Source organism: Ovis canadensis, chromosome 12, assembly GCF_042477335.2.
Source record: "Ovis canadensis isolate MfBH-ARS-UI-01 breed Bighorn chromosome 12, ARS-UI_OviCan_v2, whole genome shotgun sequence".
In the NCBI taxonomy this organism is placed as follows: Eukaryota; Metazoa; Chordata; class Mammalia; order Artiodactyla; family Bovidae; genus Ovis; species Ovis canadensis.
The window spans coordinates 87949881-87975714 of record NC_091256.1 but is presented as its reverse complement, the minus strand read 5'-3'; the positions used below and the strand labels follow the sequence as shown (position 1 = coordinate 87975714).

At 43.8% G+C, this 25834-nt stretch overlaps 1 protein-coding gene across 6 annotated transcripts in view; it reads right to left on the bottom strand.

The window, feature by feature from the left end:
- Positions 1-25834, bottom strand: part of NEK7 (NIMA related kinase 7) — a 136404-nt gene that overhangs the window by 67369 nt on the left and 43201 nt on the right. For all 6 annotated transcript variants that reach the window (XM_069544334.1, XM_069544335.1, XM_069544341.1 and 3 more), the window contains one exon: positions 15133-15217. In XM_069544334.1, the coding sequence (XP_069400435.1) occupies positions 15133-15189 (57 nt within the window). In that variant the 5' untranslated portion in view covers positions 15190-15217. The remainder of the gene's footprint in view (positions 1-15132; positions 15218-25834) is intronic.

The following is a 25834-nucleotide window of genomic DNA, read 5'->3' as shown; positions in this document are numbered from 1 at the left end:
CATAATCAGAGTGCTTGTGTGCATGCTCAGTCGCTTAGTTGTGTCCAACTCTTCGAGGCCCCATGGACTGGAATCTACCAGGCTCTTCTGTCCATGGGCTTGGAGTGGGGTGTCATTCCCTTCTCCCGGGGGGTTTCTTGATCCTGGGACTGAACCTGCATCTCCTGCACTGGCAGGTGGATTCTTCTACCCCTGAGCCACCTGGGAAGCGCCCCAGAATTTTAGCATCATAGTGTATTTTCCCTGCCCCAAAACCCCTCTGTTCTCTGCCTGTTCAACCCTCGCTCCCCACCAACACCTAGCAGCCACCAATCTTTTCACTGGACCCATAGTTCTGCTTTTTCCAGAATATCACATAGTTAGAATCATACAGTATGTAGCCTTTCAGATTGGCCTCTGTCACTTGAAGAAGGAATGGCAACCCACTCCAGTGTTCTTGCCTGGAGAATCCCAGGGGTGGCGGAGCCTGTTGGGCTGCCGTCTATGGGGTCGCACAGAGTCCGACATGACTGAAGCGACTTAGGAGCAGCAGCAGCAGCAGACAGCAGGCACTGGACTAGCCCCTAGGGAAACAGATGTATCCTAAGAAGTGTTTCTGCTCTGAAAGAGCCCACGCGGAGACACGAAGGGGCCTCAACTGTGCCGACTGGGATCACGGGGCCAGGAGGCGGCATCACCGCAGGCCCCTCTGGGGGTGGATGTGCTCTGCCCACTGTCCTAGTTCTTCTGTCCCTTGCTTACAGACTCAGTCACCATCACCCGGCCACAGGACAGACCTGAGCTGCGCGCCCACGGGGCTGAACGCTGCCCAGCGCGGAGGCCACTGCACATGCCCTGGGAAGGCTGCCTCTGCAGGGCCTCATGTCACTCCTGCTCTACCTGCAGCATCTCAGTCTACTGAAATATAACAGCTCAGCGATCACATGTGCTTTTCCATCTTCTCTTTTTTTGGCCACTCATGGGCCTCTCCCAGATCCCGGGATTCCTGATAAGTAGACCCTTCTTGGCCTGGTACCACTCTGCTCACATCTGAATGGACCATCTCTACTCTGGACCAACTCGAAGTAAACATAACATTCTTGCAGGGCCTGATTAAGGCCGAACATTAAAGACCTACTGGTTCAAACAAAGGGCGCATGGGTTCCTAAACCCACTAAGGCAGCTTGAACTCTTAGTCGTCAAATAAACCTTAGTTAGGGCTGATGATCCCATGATGTAGGCAAAAGGCTGTTTTGACATATGGGCATTACATTAACCCCTAATACATGCAACCTTGTCCATGTCACTACACCTATCATGCTAGCAAAAAAAACCTGTAAAATTCTGCTGGACTTTCACTGCCATTCAAATGCAACGTTTATCAAAAAAGAGGGGAAAAGTAACAATAACTTGTTACTGTGCATTGCTTTTCTTTCTTCTGAAAAGTACAAAATAAGAGAAATACCACTCTTCCTTTAAGAGATGCAAAATGATCAGAATACAAGTTTCACAAATTCATTATGTGAATATAAACCATAAATAACTGCCAGAATAGAATAATAACACTACTACAATAAAAAGGTCCCATTTTGGCACCTATAATGTAACAGGTCCTATAAATTAGTACTTTTTATGCTATTTAATTCAATTCTCATGATGATCCTATCAGTTCAGTCGCTCAGTCGTGTCCAACTCTTTGCGGCCCCATGAATCGCAGCACGCCAGGCCTCCTTGTCCATCACCATCTCCCAGAGTTCACTCAGAGTCACGCCCATCGAGTCCGTGATGCCATCCAGCCATCTCATGATGATCCTATGAGACAGATGTTATCACACCAGATCTATGGCTAGCTGATGCCCAAGCCCCAGTTCCCAAGCACAGGGTTAGTCATACAGCCACCTACAATATGATAAATATTACAGTACCCTATGCGATAATCCACAGTATGTTCAGTTTCAGCCTTTTCGATGAGTAAAACAGAAATGGGACTAGAAACACACATACCGAAAATGAAAATGAAAAATAGGAATGAAATCATAAAATAAAGAGAGGCTACTTGCCACGCTGTTCAAGTGTAAGACTTCTTTTTGTGGCCACTGAGATGAGTTCACAACTGTCACTGTGAAGTGAAGTGGGAGTTGCTCAGTCCTCTCCGACTCTTTGTGACTCAATGGACCATATACACTCCATGGAGTTCTCCAGGCCAAAACACTGGAGTGAGTGGCCTTTCCCTTCTCCAGGGGACCTTCCCAACCCAGTGATCAAACCCAGGTCTCCCGCATTGAGGTGGATTCTTTACCAGCTGAGCCACCAGGGAACCCCAAGAATACTGGAGTGGGTAGCCTATCCCTTCTCCAGGGGACCTTCCCAACCCAGTGATCAAACCCAGGTCTCCCTCATTGAGGTGGATTCTTTACCAGCTGAGCCACCAGGGAACCCCAAGAATACTGGAGTGGGTAGCCTATCCCTTCTCCAGGGGACCTTCCTGACCCAGGAATTGAACCAGCGTTTCCTGCATTGCAGGTGGATTCTTTACCAGCTGACCCATCAAGGAACTGTCCCCTACTTAACAAAGGAAACCTAACGAAGTCTCACTTCTCAGATACAGTCAGTGGATATTAGCAACTTCTAGCTTTCATAACTTCATTTCACTCAACGAGGAGAGACTTTCAATTGTCCAAGCTTCTCTAACAAATGTTTGTTTGTTTGTTTTAATTTACACACTAGGACAGACTGCAACATCGAAGAGGTGGGTTTCCTTCCTCTCTTCCAAACATCTAGACCGCTCCTCCTCCAGATGAAAACGTGCCGGTCTCCAGGGACACTCGGCTTCCTCATCGGGAACGCTACCACGCAAGCCCTGCATGCACTTCAGGCCTGCCAGGGACCCCGTCCCCTGTCCGTGCGGTAACTGACAAACGTGCGCAGGGGCTGCTGAGGCGCTGTGATGACCGCATGCTGAGCGCGGAGGCCGGCTAATGTGTTTTGGCATGCAGGCGCGTAATCACACATTTACATATGCAATGACCTATATTTGCATGTCAGATCACACACTGTCTGGGTTTATTAAGGCTGGGCGCCTCCCTGCGCGTGGCCGCCGGAGTGGCGAGTGAGGGCCAGAGGGCGGCGTTTTTTTGGCAGCGGAGGGATGAGCTGCCACCCAGGATTAGGCTGATTCGGCCTGAGCATTAGACACTTCATTAGACGTAATCTGTTTAACAGTGGGCAGTGTATGTAAACTTCACAGCCCATTTGCGGCACCCTTTCCCCCCGTGGCCTTTCTTCAAAGGGCAGCGCGGCTGACTGACAGCCTGTCTCATCTGCTCCCATGTCCTGTCGCCCGGCATAGACGCGCGGAGCAGACACGAGACGGAGCTGGGCTGCACATCTCGACACCCACGCCCCGAGGCTCGGGCACGCTGCGGCGACCTGCGGAAGGATCAGCCTGGGCGCGGGGTGGTCTCCTTTATGTGGCCGGGCAGGCGACACACACCTGGGCAGTGATTCTCGGACGCTGTGGCCGGCGCCCTGCTGCATGCGGATGAGTTATGTGCCCGGTAAACAGCACTGTGTGAGGTGCTTAAAATAAAAGAGATGGCATCATCAGGCCAGTGCCCATGCAAGTAAAGAACTATTTTTAGGGAAGAGCTGTATTTTCTTTTTTCTTTTGGATGTGGTCCAATTCCCCATGTTTTTTAACTTAGCACCTGAGTTATGCTGGGGAATAAAATAACTCAGCAAATACTGAGATGCAAACTGGATACAAAATAAAGCAAGTAGAAGCACTGCAACTGCCTTACTCTACTCTCCATGCGGTGCATAAACGGGGTCCCAGGCCCTGCAGCCCCTTCACCACCAGGCTGTGTGTCTGAGCAGCTCGAAATGACTTCTGGAATAACGTGAGTCATTTAAAGGATTTTCAGCTTTTATGAAAGTTCACCACTCTGCCTCTTCCATCACACACTGAGCCCACCTGCACCTACAGCAGCAGCTCACTCCTCCACACACAGCGTCCAAGTGACCTGGCCTTCTGGGGACCTGTGCTCTGCACACGTGGCCCACTTCTGCTCACTGTGGAGACCCATCTGACGGCCCTTCTCAGGGGCCCCTGCCCTGGGCCCACAGTCTTCAGCAGCAGTCAACTCTGCAGACAGCCGTGCAAGCTCAGGCACTGGTCTGGGTTCCAGATCTCATTGGCTTTTAATTATTTGTTTACATAGGTCTATTTCTCCCTCCAAGCACAGCTTCTCAAAGGCAGAAACCAAGCTTGTGTCCACGAAGCCACATGCCACGAAGGTGGCGTGACATGAAACAGACAGTAAGTATTTACTAAATAGGTAAATGTAGCTGAAAGAACTCCCTCTGCCCTTAACAGCTTCCAACGGGTGAGACGAGACTTGCCTTGCGAGACTTGCCTTGCACCCCTGCCAGGTCAAGAGCCTTGAGTGCTAATCCCCTGTCCCTGCTGGGGTGATATGCGAAGCCCTGAACACTGCCATCTGAGGCCTGACCTGACAGGGATGGTGCTTTAGTCACCAAGTCAAGTAAGACCCTTTTGCGACCCCACACACTGTAGCCCACCAGGTTCCTCTGTCCATGGGACTTTCCAGGTAAAAATACTGGAATGAGTTGCCATTCCCTTCTCCAGGGGATCTTCCTGTCCAGGCACTGAATCTGAGTCTCCTGTATCGGCAGGCGAGTTCTTTGCCACTGAGCCACCAGGGAAGCCAGGTTCTCACAAAGCCCCAGAGAAGCACAGGGTCTGCCGGTCACTCCACAGGGCTGGGCTGGAGCCTCACATCTGATTCTCAGTGTCTTTCTCAGCTGGGCAGCTGCCCAAACCTTGTACCCACTCCTCCAGGGCAGGCGGGAGCCCACCTGAAGGCGGCGTGCAAGTGTTACCAGGGACAGAGCCTCGCACACGCACGTGCTCACTGTCACCTATGCCCCTTCCCCAGGGCACCTGCGGGCACAGCCTGGCACCGACCCTCTCTACTCACAGCCTCCTCCAACTCTAGGCATCAAGACTGAAATTCCCTAGTTCTGACCTTGATTTTTTTCTTTGGCCCTCCTCTGGGCCCCAAAAAGCTTGAATCTACAGCCAGACTTCCTCATGCCAGCAGCCTCTCTACTAGGGTCTCCAAGCACTGCCCAGCCCTGAGCTCGCCCTCCAGCCAGACACTCCAGTTAGCATGTGGACTCTTGCCCTGATCCATGGATGAACACAGCTGGACTCCCTGCATATAAGGCTCCTTGGAGACATACACTATATCTAAGTAAAATTTTCCTGCCCAAAGGGCTTCTAATTACTGTGAGGGAGCAGGTAATACCTAAAACCACGTGTGGTTTTAAGTCGGCTTCTGGCTGGAACATGGTCACACTCAAGTTTAAAGTCGCAGGCAAACTGAAGAGAGCAACTGCTTGAAAGCCTGTAAACCTTCCAAGTTTGAAACTGCAAGCTCTTGGTGACAAAAGAAACTGAGGGACATGACTAGTTCAGCACAGAGTAGTTTCCAAAATCATGAAATAAAGACCACACACTCCATAAAACATTTTTCAAACGGATTCTTTTTTGGATTAAGTCTTAAAATGTAACTATTCAACATGGACAATATAACTGCAAGCTTATACAGCTTTTCTTACTGTTTGATTGTTTTTACTGGTGTCATTTCATTTCTTAATTACTAACGGTAAGACACCCGTGACTCCTTAAATAGAGGGCATGGTTATGACAGACGCTGGAAGCATGTGCATTACATTTTTGTGGTAAATTATGTTTAATCTCCTGAGATGTGTGAATCCGCAAGTTAAAGGTAAATTATTTTACTCAGAAAAGTAAAATAATTACTCAAAATCACATATGACGACTAAAAAAATCAAACCTGAGAGTGAAGGAAGCTTCATGTAACACCTTAAATGTCCGGCATTCTCACTAAGGGAACTCTCGTTGATCTGAATGTGCTTTAATTACCTACCACCAGATCATGCTGACTAATTGGGATTAACTGCTCCGTGTCAGTCCCCTCCTGCACGTAAATACTTTTCATTTCAAAATAAAACACAGTCTGCTGTGCCATTGGCTCATACTCTCACAGGTGCAAACTCGTTAAACAACGATTTCCCAGGACTAAATTAATTTCTCTAATTTCTTTTAAATTTGAAGGCAAGAACATTTAATGAGCAGTAAGATAATTCAGGGTAACATGATGATAATAGTTCTCTCTGGGGAAATCAGAGGAGCCCCGCCATGGACTCGACAGACTCTCCAGGGAGAAAATCCTGTCCTGACAATTCCTGGAGGTACTGTTATCAACGATCTAACGTACAAGCCAGGATTAACAATACTTAACACCATTAACAAGGTTTTCACTATTACTGCAAACTCATCTCTTACTGGTGATTTTCATCTTACCAACTGTGTAATCTAACAAATATTATACTTTATGTTAATATTATTAAATGTCTCCAAAATTTGAAAGTAACGAAACTTAAAAATGCCCTTCAATTTTATTTGGCAATGAAGCTCATTCTATGGATGATCTTTAAAGAGACATTACTCAGCTCCCAACTACACAAACTGGAACGCCCTTTTGACAATATCTCACACAGAGCTCTTACACACTACTTTCTATATAAACCTCAACAGAAATTTAAAAAACATGTTAAAACAAAAACATCACAGGTGCCAGCAATCTAATTAAGTCATTCTTCTTCCCATTTGAAAAATCATCTCCCTGAAATTTGTTAAGCTATTTCAAAAGTAACCTATTCCTAAAGACACTAAAAGTCTGAGATTTAAGTCAGCTGGAATGATATACCATTAATCATTGTAACTGGCTTTTTATCAAACAAAGGAGAGAATTCACTACAGCATAAGAAAAATGAGTGATCAAATACAATCAATTATTTAAACATTTATAAGATCTTGGTATTTGTATCATTTAACCATCATTAGTTATACTACCTAGCATGATAATTACTATATCCAAATTATGTAACCAAAAATACCGGTCACCTCTCCTGGCATTTCAGGACCAGGAAAGAGATACCGGCACCAGCCCAGTGAGCACCAGCAGCTGCAGCTGGTGAGATTCAGCACTGCGACCAGAAGCCTTCCACTGCAGCAGAGACAGATGGAAGACGTTTTCTTCAATTTATTCATTTATTTCACAGTTATTAACAGAGGATGGGCTTAAACAAACATGTAATCCAAAAACAGTAAAAAGGCAATAAGCAATATTAGTATCTGGGAGAAGGAAATGGCAACCCACTCCAGCGTTCTTGCCCGGAGAATCCCAGGGACAGAGGAGCCTGGTGGGCTGCCGTCTAGGGGTGGCACAGGGTCGGACACGACTGAAGCGACTTAGCAGCAGCAGCAGCAGCAGCAGCAAGATTAGTATCTAATATTTAGGTACTATGCAGAGAAATAAAAGAGTGATATAATAGGAAATAAACGATGGTTATTTTGGATTGGGTGATACTAGGATGACCCCACGGAGGTGGTGACATTTTGGTTGAGATTAAAAGACCAGAAGGAAAAGAAAGTGCTGGAAAGCAGCCCTGGGAGAAACCTTCAGGGAGCAAGGAGCTAGGTGTGTCGGAAAAACACTGGCTGGAGGGTGGTGAACACTGGGGTCGCGGGTAAGGACCGGGGTCAGCGGTGAGCACACTGAGAGCATGGGTGTGGGCTGTGGGTCTGCAGCAGAGAGGCTCGGAACTCAGGACCCTGACCCTGCGCGGAGAGAGGCAGGGAGAGGAGGAGAGCCAGAGAGGGGGAGAGCGGGGAGAGCACGCAAGGCCTGGCCGGACCGGACGGTGACAGCGAGGCGCGCGCTGCGACCCCCAGGTGGACCCTGAGGACTAAGACTGCGGGAGCTGAACACAAGGGCGAGGGACGCCGGACGCCAAGGACGGCTCATGGGCTCGGGGCTTGAGCACGTCGACGGGGGAGGGAAGTCGCTGACTGGGGTGTGTTGGTAACAGGTGTGACAAAGGACGGAACACGACACAGAAGCAGGCACGGCAGAGAGACCTGGGCGCTGAGAGCGCTGCGTGTCTCTGCCGCACGCGTCCTCGCCCACCGAGACCCAGCATCTCGTCCCCGCCTCCGAGCGCTGTCCACGTGCCGGGCACAGCACGCGGGCTCCACGGCCGGGACTCCGTAAAAACGAGTGCTCCCTAACCCACAGGGCGGAAGAGCGAGGCGTAGGTGTTCAGTAACCTGCCCTCCAGCACGCAGCCAGGAAGTGGGGGTATCCAAGCCCTTACTCGGGGCAGTGCAACGTCAGGGCTCAGGCCCTAAGCCACCCTGCTAAACGTCAGCCCTCCTGTGTCCTCCTGGTCCCTCAGACGGGACCCCCGTAAATGCTGGGGTCCGCGCGGCGCCGAGCTCAGCCCTCTCCACTAGCTGCGCTCATCACCGGGCCACGCAGCCCCGCATCCCGCCTCCTCCTCGCCGGAGGACTATGAAGAAGGCTGAGCGCCAAAGAATTGATGCTTTTGAACTGTGGTGTTGGAGAAGACTCTTGAGAGTCCCTTGGACTGCAAGGAGATCCAACCAGTCCATTCTGAAGGAGATCAACCCTGGGATTTCTTTGGAAGGAATGATCCTAAAGCTGAAACTCCAATACTTTGGCCACCTCATGCGAAGAGTTGACTCATTGGAAAAGACTCTGATGCTGGGAAAGATTGAGGGCAGGAGGAGAAGAGGGCAGCAGAGGATGAGATGGCTAGACAGCACCACCAATTCAGTGGCTATGAATTTAAGTAAACTCTGGGAGATGGTGGAGGACAGAGGAGCCTGGTGTGCTGCAGTCCATGAAGTCACAAAGAGTCAGACACGACTCAGCGACCAAACAACATCATCTTTGAACACATCAGACTATTCAAACAGACATGTCCAAGACAGCAGATGGGAGAACCCTTTACTGTATTCCCATTCTTTTAAAAATCATCTAAATTTCTCAAGGATTTCCTTTAAAAGCTGAGAAACATCTAGCCCTAAATACATTAAGTATGAACAACCAATCTAAATTCAAAACTCAATCAAGCTTTAAATATTCTGATGTCACTTCTCATTTGACAGAGTTCTTTTTAGTCTACATTACCAAGTCTTTTCCTAAAGGAGCTTTCAATAACTAAAATCCATATAATATTAAGATAATTAGGCTGATCAAAATTAAGCTTTCATTTAGAGATTAATTCATTCATCCAACAAATATCTGGATACCCATGAGCTACTCATTCATATAAAGTATGGTCTGCAGAAGTGGACAGTGCACAGCTGGCATAGTACATTCTTATTTATTAGAAGCATATCAGTGTAGGAAACTACCCAGTAGTCATTATTTCCCTGAGAGTAATCTTTCTGCTCTCTTCCAAATTACATGCTTCCTCTAGGATAACACTCTTCTTATGACCTCTGCCATGTAGCTCACATACATTATAATGAGCCTTTATGCTGATTACAGTCCACTGTAGCCGACCAGGCTCCTCCCTCCATGGGATTCTCCAGGCAAGAGTACTGGAGTGGGTTGCCATTTCCTTCTCCAGGGGATATTCCCGACCCAGGGATCGAACCCTGGTCTCCTGCATTGCAGGCAGACACTTTAACCTCTGAGCCACCAGGAAAGTCCTGATTACAGCCCATTAGGGACTAAATCTCCTTGAACAGCTCCTGAGACTGTGATCAAAGTACCTGAAATATGGAGTTGAAAGAGAGCTCAGTATAAGCGAGATATGACTGAATCTGTGTCCAAAATAGGGACAGACACAACATGCAGCTGGAGAAGAAAAAGGAGCCCCATGACGTGAGACCCTCTGCATCACACAAGAAAACGCAGAGCCCTTCCTCAAGCCCAGAAATCACCGTTTCTCGGACGTGTGGCTCAGCGGTGAAGGATCCACCTGTAACACAGGAGCAGCGGGTTCAATCCTGGGTCGGGAAGATCTCCTGGAGGAGGCATGGCAACCCACTCCAGTATTCTTGCCTGGGAAACCCCATGGACAGAGGAGCCTGGCGGGCTGCAGTCCATGGGGCTGCAAAGAGTCAGACACGACTCAGTGACTAAGCAACAACAAGAAGTAATAACGATGAAACACACACTTTGGAAAGATGACTCTTGCTACAGTGTGAAGACTGAACTAGAAATGGCAAAATGAGAGGAAAAGAGACTGGTTCAGAAGGTTCCACAATAATCCAGGCAAAAGGCGGCAGTAGGCACAGTCGGGATGCTGAGAACTAGCAGATTCCAGAGGTACTTAAGGAGCAAAGTCGAGACAATGTGAAACGGCCCGCGTATAAAATATGTGATTAAGCTGCCTGCAGAGCGAGAGGGACGGTGCTAACAGTCACAGGCGAAAGGACAGCCTTGGGCAGAAGGCAACGCAAGCCACCCTGAAAGGAGGAGCTTGCGGGAACTATGAAAGCATCGAGTCACAGCGACTGAGATCAGACTGGCCAAGAGACAGGTGAGACGCTGCTTCTGTGAAACCAAAGCGGGAGGCAGACCCGGCTTCAATCCCAGCCGCCCTGCTTACTGGCTAAATGACCAAGGGCGGGTCAGATCACCAGTCTGAGCCTCGGTCTCTTCGCTTGTGAAGCGCCACTGATAATGCCTCCTGCGGCTGGTGTCAGGAATGCAGCAAGGCCCCTACGCACGAACTTCAAGTTGTAAACTTTCCAAGATGAGACCCTGCCTCTAGTTCGAGGCAGCAGAACCTGTGCCGTGGACGTCAGGCGTGAGCAGCATCGCAGCCTGCCCGCCATCACCCGTCGCTGACGGCCCTGCGGCTCTCCCGCCTCCCACCCTCTCCCTCCTCCATCAGTGACTCCGCCCGCCTGTCCACTGGATGCCAGCCCCTATGCCAGCTGCTGTGCTGCACTACTGTACTGTCCGGTTAAAACCGTTTCCTCTGCTTTCTGTGTTTGGTGTTTATACATTATTGGCCTGGAAAGTATTATGAATCCAGTGAAGTGCAGTACTATATGGGTGACTGTTAGCCGGGTACCCAAGCTAACGTTGTTGGACTTATGAACACATCCTTGGAACAGAACTCGTTCGTGTGTCGGGGACTTACTGTAGCTGAAACACATGTTCACGGGGTTCAGCGCAGGGTGGGTGCTCTTGGAAGAACTCTCTCAGCAGCAGGGCTTCTGTCCTGGACAAAAGCCAGATGATGCTGAGAAGGAAGGTGGGGGCTGGGGGTCAAGCGTCCAGCTAGTGTGAGGGCTCAAAAGGAGGTTGGGAGACAACAGCAACAAGGAAGGTGAGCGCCCTTCCTTTGGGAGGTGGAGCCTCAAGGAAGCGGGTCTTACCCCCATCACCCCAAAAACAAGGAGAAGTCACGGGCTGGAAGAGGCTCTGTGGATGGAGAAGTGGCCCCTGACCCCGGACTCTCATGGTGCACAGTTTATTATTAATATCATCAGAGAACCAGCAGCCTCCAGGGGAAAGGATGCCGGGAAACAGCGGCCTTGGGGCAAAGAGGTCTGTTCCAGCCAGGAAGCTTAAAGTGAGGGCTGGCCAACCTCACTGCTTTCTGGCTAGTCCCAGACAAGACGCTTGTACCTTCCCAGCAACCAGAATGAGGAAGGCCCCTCTTCCTACCTGTACCCCTGGGATGCTTTCCCGCCTTCACAGGGAGCCAAAGGGTTACGAACAGTAACATCTTCAAGTTTACAAAGAGTAAGTATGACCTAAGTCCTGGTGATGATCATAATTAAAATAAATCCACCCTCTAGACACACCCAGGAATTCTTAAAATTGTGCTCTGATTATAACTGTTTCATATTTAACTTTATGATAAAAAAGTGAAGGCAGCAGAGTGCTCTTCAATGACGAGAAATCAAAATAGTCACAAAATGTTAGCTGCAGACTTCCATCGTTTAAAATCAGCGTCATACTAAAATGTAAATATCTTACCATTTCTGTGTCACCATCAATGATACAGTCTGCAGGTTTTTTTTAATTAAGCTGTAATAAATTTGTTGTTCCAAAAACAAGAGTCCAAAAGCAACGTGAGCGTAACAGTGTGCAACTCTAGTCAAAATGCCCTGTCAGTACTTTTGAGACTTTAGTGGAAGGAGTCAAAGAAGGAAAACAGGAAGGAAACGGAAGGTGACAGAAAAAAAAAAATTCCCTGAGTTCAGTGAATGACAATAATGACAACAAAAAAAATTAATAGAGCTACATAAATCTCACATCCTAGAGCATGGGAAAAAAAGGAACTCATATGGCACTAAAAATGAGGCCACACAGTACGCACTGCAGGGTTAGAGTATTCATCTCAGAACAAGAAAAAGACACACGGAGAATGTACATCGCATGTCGTCACACAGGGAGTGGGTGCCTGACACTGAGAAACCTGACTACCTCGGTTCCCTGTTTCTGTGCAGACGCAAGTCAGGATCACAACAGAGAAGGAGCCGCTCAGCTAACCGCATGCTGCCTCATCACCCTGTTGTTCGGGCCAATGGTGTGGAACAAAACAAAAGGAGGCTGTCAACCCGGAGCAGAAGCTGTCCTTTGCCAGCTTTTTAAAACCCTGCTCCTGAGAGCGTTCACATTTTTCAAAGACTTAATCAGCAGTAATGCTCGTGAACTCTTGTCAGGTAATCTCCCACCATCGGTCTGGGTGCAGAGACAAGGGTCCCCCTGCCACCCCCCGCCTGCATGGGCGGCACCGGCCTATTTCCCAGGAGAGTGGGGGTACCTCTGCCCACCGGGGGGCAGAGGCAGGATGAAGGGAACCGTGTCAAAGAGACACAGAGCCATGGACACAGCTTTAGACTCGTGCTGCGTGGCAGCCGTGGGTCCCAGGAAACCGCGCCTCCTGGCTGGTGAGTCAGCAGCAACAAAAATCAAAGTGCTCCTTTTCCTTTCCTTTGGAATTTGGAGCTGTTCAAAACAGAATTTCAAAATCATGACACAACTGCCTAATTTCAGAAGCGCTGCTTTTACCGTCTGCACGGAAACAATATACAAAACAGTAATATCCGTGTGTATCTGTGTGCGCGCGTGTAAAACTGGCACGACGATACGGCTGCATCTAGTAGAAACTGCATACCATGATCTTGGACATTTTATGACCGTAATATAAACTACAGATGGTAGATTTGAAAAAACAATCCTCTTGAATTTAAAATGCTGGCCTTCCTAAAGCTCTTAAGGGTCTCTTTTGTGAATACAGTACAGAGAATTCAAACAAGTGTAACAGAGGGAACACCATAAAATTCAACTAGGTAAAGGGCCAGCAGACACACGCTCGCCTGCCTGCCAGCGATGAGGGACCTGTAGCATCACAGTGCACCCAGAGAGAGCAAGACAAAGCACAAACCCTCAAGGTGTGGAGAGAGGTTTCCTATCCTAACCCGATGGGAAAGATGAGGTTTCATGTCCATGTGAAGTGACAGGGCTCAGAAACACCAGAAGAGATGTTACCAAGGGTGCATCATCAGGGCTCCAAGAAAAAGTATGACATTCACAAAATCAGAAAAAGCTTCACAGTGGAGACAGCATTTTAGACAGTCCTTGAAGGGTGGGCAGATGTCAAACTCTGGAGAGGGAGAAGAGGGGTCAGGCAAGATGAGTAGTCACACAGGCAGAGAGTTCAGCTCAGGCACTCAGGCGTGTCTGACTCTCTGTGACCCCATGGACCACAGCACGCCAGGCCTCCCTGTCCATCACCAACTCCCAGAGTTCACCCAAACTCATGTCCATTGAGTCGGTGATGCCATCCAGCCATCTCATCCTTTGTTGTCCCCTTCTCCTCCTGCCCTCAATCTTTCCCAGAATCAGGGTCTTTTCAAATGAGTCAGCTCTTCGTATCAGGTAGCCACAGTATTGGAGTTTCAGCTTCAGCATCAGTCCTTCCCATGAACACCCAGGGCTGATCTCCTTTAGGATGTACTGGTTGGATCTCCTTGCAGTCCAAAGGACTCTCAAGAGTCTTCTCCAACACCACAGTTCAAAAGCATCAATTCTTCACAGAAAAGACGGCAGTATTTCCTGGGCTGTGCCTCAGACACGGATTCTGAGAAGCCAATAGATGTGCTTACAAAACAGTCCACAGTCAAATAAGTTTGGAAAACACTAACCCTGCCTGGAAATTCACAGTGCACACCTCTCTGAGGAAGCAGCTGTGCAAACCCAAGCTTCCCAAACTCATCTCACTCACTGCAAAGCACATCTGTAAAAGACCAATCGCAAAGTACTGAAACTGAATCTGCGATTTTAAAACTTCCTACGATCAGAAGTCCAGGACCAGGTGACCTCACAAGCAAACTCTACCAAATATTTGGAGATGAGTTAACACCTGAAACTATTCCAAAAATCTGCAGAGGAAGGAACACTTCCAAACTCACTCTGTGAGGCCACCTTCACCCTCATACCAACACCAAAAACACCACGAAAGAACACCTATGGAGTCTTCGTTTCTAGAATGACTGTCAAGCAGAGCTGGAACAAGGCTAGCAGAGTAAACCTGGGGCACTGTACAAGCCTCCAACACCGAACTGAGAAACACGGAATTTATGAACGACAGCTGTGCAGGCGTGAACGTGATTTCAGACACGTCATCACATGCTGGGGCTTCAGCGCGAGCGTCCACAGGCAATCAGCACAGTAAGTAATTCATTTCAATAGTGTGTGTACACCTTCTGCCGAAACCTTCCTTTAGCTTCACCCTATGGTACAAAAGAACGAGCTAATACGTAACAGGAGAAACACACTGCTGGTCAGAGAGGATGAGAACAGCCACAGTGAAGACGGCGCTGTGGGCAATGCGGGACCCCAGGCTGAGGCGGAGACAGGCTGAACACAGGCACCGCCTCGCCTCCGCTCCTCCCCGAGCCCAACAGGAGCTCCCAAACCTGCAGCTCATTCAAGTCAAAGCTACAGCTGCCTCCATTTTTTGTTTTCAAATATATGTCCATGAGAACTAAATATTCTAAAACAGTATTTTATATTGGAAACAATTCTGATTTAAGCTTGGAAACTCATAATCAGCATGTTCAGCACCTTATCCCTAAAGGAACTGTACAGGTTCTGCTTCCTTTCTCACTGTACCTGTATCCACTTGTGAGCGCGCGTGCTCATGCACACATAGACACACACACACAGTCTCAAGGCAGCCTTTATCAGAACAAGTTACCTGTGGCTGGAACTGAGGAACAGGTGGCCCTTGCATTCCTTGTGATTGCTCATCCATTGTCTGAAGCGACAGGAACTTCTGAACTCTGCAAAAAATGTTGAGTCAAACTTTAAATAATGCCATCATTACCATAACACAATCCACACTTGAGATGAGCCCAATGCTTCAAAAATGGCCATTAAGACATTCCCTACTCTCACCTGCCATTTGCTAAATCCAAGCACTGTTTGGCTAACACAAACAGTCATTGTCTCAACTCATTTTCTCAAAAGCAGCATTTCCTGCTTAGAAAATCATGTTTTATGCGATGAAGTCCTCTCTTCTCCATTATGTTTTACAGATCACAGAGGTTCCCCCACTCCCTCCCCAACAGGAGAAGACAATCACCATGGAAAGATTCCTGCAGTCATGAGCAATGCTTCAGATTCCCAAATCGCACCTCATCTCCCACTCCACAGACGTTAGCACTTGTGCTCTTCAGGTCCAACTGAACTGCTTCCTGTGATTTCCAGGCCTACGTTTAGAAACCCAGTCCTCCTATGAGGACTTATGCAGACCTTCCTTGCGATTATAAGGCGTCCATCCATTAATTCAGTAAACACAAGCTGAAGACCATACGCCAAGTCCTGCACAAGGCTGAGGAACTGAGCTAGAAATGCAACACAGCAAACACCTGGGTCCACTTCTGACTCTACACAACACCAAGAATCTTTAGGCTCTTCATAACTGTAATTTTATAGCTAAAATCTGTGGGTTAAAAAACTAGGGTCCATTAGGGTCAACAGATAGAGAAACGAAAACACATTTTCACTTCATTATACCCTTTAAAAACCTGTGGAAAGGCTCTAGACATGGGGCATTTGTATTGCAAATATTTTTCCCATCCCGTGATTTGTCTTTTAAAAACCTTCCCAATGGCATCTTTTAATTAACTTGTTAACTTTTGAAATTTAACAGTTCTAATTAACCAATCTTTTTCTTTACTACCGTTAATGCTTTTGTATACAAAATGCTTAAATATTTAAGAATAATTTTCCTATTGTATATTCACACACATTATCTTCCAACATAAGCTTTATTGCTCTTTCATATTCCTATCTGCAATTGGCCTGGAATTAAAGTTTTGTACAATGTAAGGTGAAGTCAATATTCAGCTTATTTTTCCACATGGCTATCCAACTGACTTCAATTTACTGCAAAGATTATCCTTTATCTTCCCATGTCTCACTACACTATACCAGCCTCAACATATATCAAATGACTGCACATATATATACTAGACTCATGTCTGGTGTAGTTTTATTATAAAGTCTAGATATATGCCTAATCATATTTCTGATTTTAATATAAAGTTTAGAACCAGCCTATTTGTTTCTACTTAAAAAAAAAAAAACCTACTGGGATTTTGATTAGGATTACAAGAACTCTATAGATCAATCTGGAGAGATCTTTCATTTTAATAACACTGGGTCTTCAAACCCATAAACATAGGATATCTTATTAATAGGTTTAATTTCTTTCAAGAATGGTTTTCACTTAACAAACTGGTCTTTCCCATATTTTTTTTCAGGCTATTTCCTAAGTATACCTTGATACTATAAGTGTTTTTATTTCAACTTTCTGATAGTGTACAGAAATACAACTGATTTCCGTATATTGACCCTTTATCTTACAAACCTGCTAAGCTCACTTAATGGTTCCAAGTAGATTTTTTTTTTTTGTAGATTCTTGTCTCATTGCAATGGCTAGAACTGCCAGTACAATGAACAGAATCAAAGACATCCTTTTCTTGTTCCTATCTGAGGACGAAGGCATTCAGTCATCTACCATTAAGTATAATGTAAGATGGGCATTTTATAAATGCCCTAATTTATCAGGATGAGATAGTGCCCTTCTGTTTTCACTTTGCTGGAAGATTTTATAAAGAATAGATGTTAGGTTTCTGTCAAATTCTTCTGTGTCTGAACTGATTAAACACTTTTTTTAAATGCTGAATTTTGGTGGCTCATTTATTTTGAATTTTGAACATTTATTTTGGCAACTGTTCAGCCAATATTTCTGGGATGAACCCCTATTTAGCCATGATATATAATCCTATTTATGTATTGTTGGATTCAAGTTTATATAGTGTTTGATTCAAGGAGGAAGAAGAGGGAAGGAGAATTAGAATCCTGGTAATGAATTAGAATACCTTTTAGTGTGAAATCTGAATCACTAAACAATCAAGAAACAATTATTTAAGGCTACACATTAAGGCTACACTGATTATTTAAAATGTGTATAAGCAACAAGGACACTTTTGCAAAAGGTAATATAAATTAAACAGTATCTCCAGCTTAGGAAAAGAAAAACTATTACAGGCCAACTACACATCCAAGATGGTGTCTTACAACTTATTGCTATTATTCTAATGCAGGACAGATTATTGCTCAAAATTGCACATGTGAGAACATCAAGATATTTTCATTTTTTAAAGCAAGGTGACATCAGAATAAAGACTTTTGAAATTTAAAAAATAAATCATTATCATTAAAACCAGTATTTCACATCTAGTGCCCCATACAATTTACATGAGACAATCCATGGAAAAAAAAAAGGCCTCCTGGTCCAAAACCTCTGTGAAATACTACTTGCTATATGAAGCTCTCTTAGAGGATCATAGTGAATACTAGCACACTAAAGGATCCAAGCAGGCCAGCAGCTAAAAAAGGAAACAAACAAAAAACTTCATTTACATTTAACTTATTTAGTCACAAAACACTTTCCTTGTGCAGCATATTTTAATAGTCCACAGCTTGCCTAACTGTAAGAAGATGCTATGAGAAATGAGCTAGATTATAACAAAGTGGGTTTCATCATACCTCCTGATGTGTGCAATGCCTAAGCAAATAAAATTATGAAGAAAAGAAGGCAAAATGAAAAAAATAAACACAAAAAAAGAAACATAAAATTCGAAGAAATCTTAGAAGTGACTAGCAGTCTGCATCACTGGGAAATCAACTCCCACACCATCCCAGACAAACAGCCCCTGCTTAGTAAAGGAAAGCCTGAGTGAAATTCTCTACTGCACATAAACCTGGTAATACAATGAACAAGGAAGGAGCAAAAAAATTTTCTTTGCATAATATCTAACATGGATCCAGGTGTCACTCGATTCTAACTGCTTCTGTTGAAAAAGAAAATATCAGTGTTTACATGCTGATCTAATATTATCATATTTTCAAAGGCCATATATGCTTATATATTATCTTCCAGGTAACCCCCTCATAAATAAAGACACTCAATGTATAAATGTGAAACACACATCCGGTCTTCTAGTTGTGAGTTCCATGCTGCAGGGACCTGTGTTTGCTGTCCACAGGTCTGTTCACAGTGCTTAGGCCAATGCTTGACACACAATGAGCGCTGAGCAAATATTTACTGAATAAATGAATGAATGAATCGCTATCCAAACATCAGGTAATAACTGCTACACTTTAATAAGTCTAAAATCAATGGTGAGTAAAATTACGATCCAATTCAACAAATCTGGCAACCAGTCTTCCATCAAAAAAGGCTGCCCAAAGAAGATGCTTCCTGAACTGGGTTTTAAATAAGGAGGAAACACTCACACAGGTTAGATGAGGCAAGGAAGACAGGAAGTCTGGGGAAAGGAAAACACACATCAAAATATCCAAAAGCAGAGCACAACATCATGTAAGTAAAATGAAAATTGGCAAGTGGTGAGAGATAGCTGGGGGAACTCAGGCTAACTTTTATGATACCCCCTTTATTCAACTGCTATCAGAGAGCTAATGCCCTGTTTCAAGCAGCTAAGAGAGGGAAGTGCCCTTTCTGAAATACAATCTTTCCTGCCGTATGACAGAGAGGGGCTCACAACCACAAGACAGACGTGTCAAGAAGCGATAGTAACAATCCAGACAGGAGATGATAAGGGCCCTCACCAAGGTCCTCTGACTTGACCTCAACCAGCATTCAACACAACTATCTCATTTTCTGGAAATGTTCTGTGCCCCATGGACTCTCATATAATCACTCCTTTTTCTGAGTTCTTTTTCCAGTCTAACATGTATGTCCAAGTGCTATATGATGTGAATCTTCCTGTTTTTTTTTTTTTAAACCTACATTCTTTCAGGTCATCCTTTCCAGTCCCATGACTTGATTGCTATCCATCTATGATTACTCTGAAATTTATCTCATCTGTTCTGAGTTCTGAACCACAAACACCAATATCCAAATGACCACCTAGTATCTTCACAGTTTTTGAACAGAAGATTCCATCTGCCATTTCTAAAAAAAAAAAAAAGTTGCTAAGCTCTTTAATCATCTTTCTCTCCTTACATTATCACCACCTACTCAGCTGATCCAGCCCAAACCTCTCAAATTTCTGCATCTCAGGACCTCTTTATCTGAGAACCCCAAAGACCCCACTTTTTGCTCACACGGGTCATAAATATCCCTATTTCTCATATTAGAAATCAAAATGGAGAAAAGTTTAAAATACATACTAATTCATTTACAAATAACAGTAACAAACTATTACATGACTATAACATATTTTTATGAAAAATAGCTATCTTTGCAAATATTAGCTAGAAGAGAAGCACTGTTTTACATTTTGTTAATTTCTTTAATGTCTATCTTCAGAAAAGAAGCAGCTTCTACATTCAAGTTGTTGAGATGTGTTGTTTTGGCTGCGGTGTATTTTTAAAAATCTGGTCTTACACAGATATATAGCCGGAAAACAGAGCTGTTTTTTCATACCCACTGTGGATATTCTTCTTTAACACTACATCAAACTTGACAAGTGGCAGATTTGTAAAGGTTAACTGCAACATGGACTCTCAAAACTTATCAATGAACTTTTGTACTCTGATGTGCAAGTCTAACGGGCTCTCTTGCCGTCTAAATAGATCCTCTATTCATGCATGATCTTACAACGTCCGTGCATGTCACCTGGAAAACTTTAGCTCCTTGAGTTACACAGATCCACTGAATGCTGACCATCTCATTATACAGCATTCATAAACACACTCAACAGTGTCACCACTCATCTCATCAGAAATCTTCAAGTACCAGGAAGATGTCAAGGTCAGAGTGATGGATATAATTTTTCCAAAATTCCAACCTTCACTTTAGAAGTTCAAATTTCACCATGAGGAACAAATAGTATCACTTGTTTTCCCTTAAATGACAGGAAAACGTCTACAGAAGTCCCAAGTTTGAGTGTCTGTTTTTGTTTCAAGTGAAAACAGTGTCTGGTGAAAACCTGAGCTGGCCAGTCCAACAACTGCAGAGATGCACGTCCTCGACGCAACTCCATCTGCTGCCACGGGGCTTCATGTCGCCCTCCCGCTGCACCACGCAGATTAAAGGACTTGTGCTCGAAGGTCGAAATGTGATCAAAATAATACTCTCTAACTGCTTCATCAAATACAGGTTAAAAGGAAACTCGTCTTTTTCATTACAATTTTATACAGGTAGATAAGACAAGGACTAGTAGTTTGGTACTGCTGCACCAGTTTAAGCTAAGGCATCTGTGCTTTTACAAACTTGTTTGTTGTTTAGTCGCTAAGTCGTGTCCAACTCTTTTCGACCCCATGGACTGCAGCATGCCAGGCTTCCCTGTCCTTCACTATCTCCCAGAGTTTCCTCAACTCATGTCCATTGATTCACTGATGCCATCCAACATCCCATCCTCTGTCAGCCCCTTCTCCACCTGCCCTCAACCTTTCCCAGTCTTTTCCAATGAGTCAGCTCTCTGTATCAAATAATGTCTTAGTATTACAAAAATCCTTCGTGCAGACCACAAGAATGAACCTCAAGGACCCCACCCAATTCCAAACCCCCACGGTCCGCCAAAGTGGACAGACCACACTTTCCGAAGCTCTGGTCTAGTCAAAAACCTAGAATTCATCCTGACTGTTCCCTTTCCATCATCTCTTTGCTCCCCACTCCAACACATCAGGAAGTACCATTTGCTCTATTTCTAAGAGAAATCTGAAAATTTTTCATGCTCCTCTAGCGCCACTAATGCAACCCTGCAAGGTATCTCTGTATCTCTGCCAGGGATTACCTTCATATCCTATGAAGCGGCCTCTCTTTCTCCACTATTCTCTTCGCAGTGATATTTGAAAAACACAAATCAACTCATGATGCTCCCATTGCTCTTGGGTTAAAGTCCAAACTACCTGCCAAATACTGCAGGGCCCTCCCTGTAAATCATCTCCAGCCACCTCTCCCACAGCAGGTCATCCCAGTCTCTCTCACTAACTCCCTTCCATCAACACAAACCCCTCTTCTGTCCCTGAAACTGCTGGCGTCCTCCCTGGCTTCAGGGCCTCTGTGCTCGCTGTCTCTATGCTAAAAATCCTCTCCAAAGTAGGACCAGACCTCCCCCAGCCCACTTACCTTTCACATCATCACTCTGTTCAGGTCTTTTGCTCATTTTTAAAATTTATACTGAGTTGTATGAGTTCTTTATGTATTTTTGGAGATTAACCCCTTATCAGACATGTCATTTGCAAATATTTTCTCCCATTCAGTAGGCTCTTTTCATTTTGATTTCATTCTCTGTGTCAAAGCTTTTAAATTTGTTTAGGGTCCATTTATTTCTTTTTGCTTTTGTTTCTCTCACTGGAGGAGATAGATCAAAAACTATATTGCTAAGATCAGTGTCAAAGAACACACTGCCTCTGCTTCCTTCTAAGACTTTTACAGTTTCAGCCCTTACATTGAGGTCTTTAATCTATTTTATTTTTGTATATTGTATAAGAAAATTTTCTAATATCATTCATTTACATATAGCTGGCCAGTGTTTGCAACACCATATGTTAAAAGAGACTGTCCCTCCCTTACTGTACATTCTCGTCCCCTTTGTATAGATTAGCTGACCACAGTGGACTCTAGTCCACTGACTTTTGTGTATATTTCTGTCCCAGTTCCATACTGTTTTGATTACTGTAACTTTATAGCATAGTCTGAAATCAGACAGCATGATACTTCCAGCTTTGTGCTTTTTTCTCAGGAATGCTTTGGTTATTTGGGGGTCTTCTGTGTTAGTCACTCAGTCATGTCCAACTCTGTGTAACCTCATGCACTGTAGCTTGCCAGGCTTCTCTGTCCATGGGATTCGCCAGGCAAGTATACTGGAGTAGGTTGCCATTCCCTTCTCCAGGGGGATCTTCCAGACCCAAGGATCAAACCTGGGTCTCCTGCATTGGCAGGCAGATTCTCTGCAGTCTGATCAACCAGGGATGCCAACTTTAGGTAGTGTAGTAATACCAAATCTTGTTTTAACAGCATTAATGTCTGTTTTATTTATCCCATTTTTTGTTGTGGTTCCACACTAATTTTAAAATTATTTGTTCTAATTCTGTGAAAAGTGTCATGGGTATTTTGAATAGGAATTGAATTAGATCTGTATATTGCTTTGGGTAGTATGGACATTTTAACAATATTAATTCTTCCAACTCATGAATATGGTATATCTTCCCATCTATTTGTATCATCTTCCATTTTTTTCATCAATATTTTATACTTTTCAAAGTATAGGTCTCTCACCTGCTTAAATTTATTCCTAAGTATTTTGTTCTTTTTGATGGTGTTGTACATGGATTTTCATGATTTCTCTTTCTAAAGATAGTTTCATTATTAGTGTACAGAAATGCAATAGACTTCTGGATATTAATCTTGTATCCCGCAACCTTACTGAATTCATTTATTAGTTCTAACAATTTTGGGGTGGAGAATTATAGGGTTTTTTATATACAATATCATGTAACCTATTGCTTCTTCCCTTCAAGTCTGGGTGCTTGTATTTCTTTTCCTGGGTCTGGAAAGTGCCTAGCATTTCCAATATTGTGCTAAATAGAAGTGGGTAGAGTGGGTAGAGTGGGCATTATCTTATCCCTGATCTCAGAGGAAAAGCTTTCAGCTTCTCATCACTGAGTATGAAGGAAGCTTCGGGCTGTCATTACGGCTTTTATTATGTTGAGGTGTATTTCCTCTATATCAACTTTGTTGAGAGTTTCTATCATAAATAGATGTTTAAATATTACAAATATTTTCATGTAGATCCACAACCTCAGTACACATTAAAGTAAAACAATCTTCCCATATTCTTGTGTGTAGTCACATATTTTGCAGAAAAGAAAACTATAAAATTAGGAATCTGAATCTCAAGATATAAAAGCTGAGTGACAAACTATTTTTATGCAGTTGTGTCTGCCAGTGAACTGAAATTTCGTAATTCACATGACCCTGGTAAGAAAATTGTTAAAAATCAAAATACTATATATATAATAAATAATAAATAATACAGCCCTCAGGGACACAGTATGATATGGCCATCTTAATTTAAACACTGAAACACTTACAGCACCATTCCCTAAGTGAAAACAATACCTTTCCTAGTTCCCATATTTTAATAAATGTGTAAAATACAAAGCCCTGAGACAGTTAAAAGGAAATTAAATCATGCTAACTATATACTTTTTTCTGCATAATACTTGAAATAAATACCTTCAGTTAATATATTCACCTTAGACAAAATCTTCAACAAAATGAGAATCTTTATTATCTGCAGACATCCTCAATGAATTTCACCTTTAAAAATTTTTAATTTTTACAGATACTGACTTAAAAATCATACATTTCAAAACACAAACCTGACTTTTTGTCAACTGTAAAATATAGTACTTAAACATATGTAATAGAATATAAAAAGATGAGACTTAAATATTTATTTGTAAGAAAATTATTTAGTGAATTTTACTTGTGATCATGATGTTGGTCAAAAACCTAACTAGCCATTAAATTTTAAAAAGGTAATTATAGTTAAAGAATGCTGAGCTAAAGAAAAATATTTCCTTCATTCTGCAACAAAAATTACCTAACAATGAAGACATAAAGGCCAGTCAATCTTGCAATCTTTCAATTTCTAACTTAAAGCTTTAGCAAATCCAAATCATAATAATGGATATGTATTGGTTCTGTTCATTAAAAATCTTTCTCCTTCTGTTTCCACACACATATTTTGACAGTTTCATCACTACCCAGGTTCTCTGCAACCAATGTAGACCTAGTACAAAATCCTAAATATTAAACTATTAGCAGCAATCTGAAGACAGATTTAAGATAAACAATGATCAATTATATGGTTCCTTCTCTAACTAACATATACTTTTCATTTTACTAAAGACTTCAGAAGTTATTTCCTGCTACTCATTACAGGACTTTTAAAAAAGTATTCTCAACAAAGGCAAGTTAAAAACTGCAATCCAAGTATAAATAATAAAATAATAGCACTGGGGAAAAAAAAGTAGAAGATCTAATTCTAGTTTTAAATCGAACACTACAGTTTCATTCATAAAGCAGAAGGTCCTATCTTAACATTGTGTATAGTTTATAGGCACAAAGAAATGACATTAGAAATAAATATAAAACATGTTGAATATTACTGATAAAGAAATACAAATTTAAACAATGACAAAGTATGCAATTGCTAGCCTTTCAAAATGACACATATTTTTAAATTACATGTAATGCTTACATATATGTAGTAACCTTTCTAGAAATCAAAACAGAAATAAACATTAATAATCATTCATACCCTTTTACTCAGTACTCTTAATCCCACAACTCAGTCCTAAAGAAATAAATCAGTGACTGAATTCTGGATTACATACAAGAATGTATATTAAAAGACATTTATCAAAAAGGAAAACTATGAACAACATAATGGTCCAACAATAAGAAAATGTCTCAATAAATTATAGTAAATACAGAAAATGGAACCCTAGACTGACCAAACGTTTATAAAAATTGCAATGATAGTTAAAGATGTACCCAATACAATGTGAAACGAAAAAGCAAGATTCAGAGACAACTTCCATGTTGCTGCTGCTGCTGCTGCTGCTAAGTCGCTTCAGTCGTGTCCGACTCTGCGACCCCATAGATGGCAGCCCACCAGGCTCCCCCATCCCTGGGATTCTCCAGGCAAGAACACTGGAGTGGGTTGCCATTTCCTTCTCCAAGGCATGAAAGTGAAAAGGGAAAGTGAAGTCGCTCAGTCGTGTCCAACTCTTAGCAACCCCATGGACTGCAGCCCACCAGGCTCCTCCGTCCACGGGATTTTCCAGGCAAGAGTGCTGGAGTCGGGTGCCATTGCCTTCTCCGAATTTCCGTGTTAGATGTACTCAGAGTATACTGTTTTTATCACTGACAATTAGATGATCATGCACTTGTTTAAGCTAACTATCTTACCAGAGGATCAGCCAGATGCGGGTAGGAAATCGTCTACTCTATACGTCACTGCACCCCCTCGATACCCGGCACGGAATTAAACAGTGACTAGACAGTCATCTATAATTCTAACAGTAATTCACAGCATAGTAGATCGAAAATAGCAAGTTGCAGAAGTATCCTAACAGTTGTTGTTCTCTTTTTTAAAGCACATTTGAATTACATGTATGGGTATAAAAAATAATACAGGCAAACTCCACTTCCATAATGGCCAAAGGACAATTCAGACAACCCCCTACCCCCAGGAGGACAGTTAGTTATACAAATGCTTTTTAATCTACTATAAAGCATCACAGTTTGGAAACAGGGAAGAGTTAAAGGACCAGTACCTGAAGGGTGGAGGAAAACCCAGAGATGGGGGTCTACTATCTGGGCACTCCCCACTGAGCACTGGGGC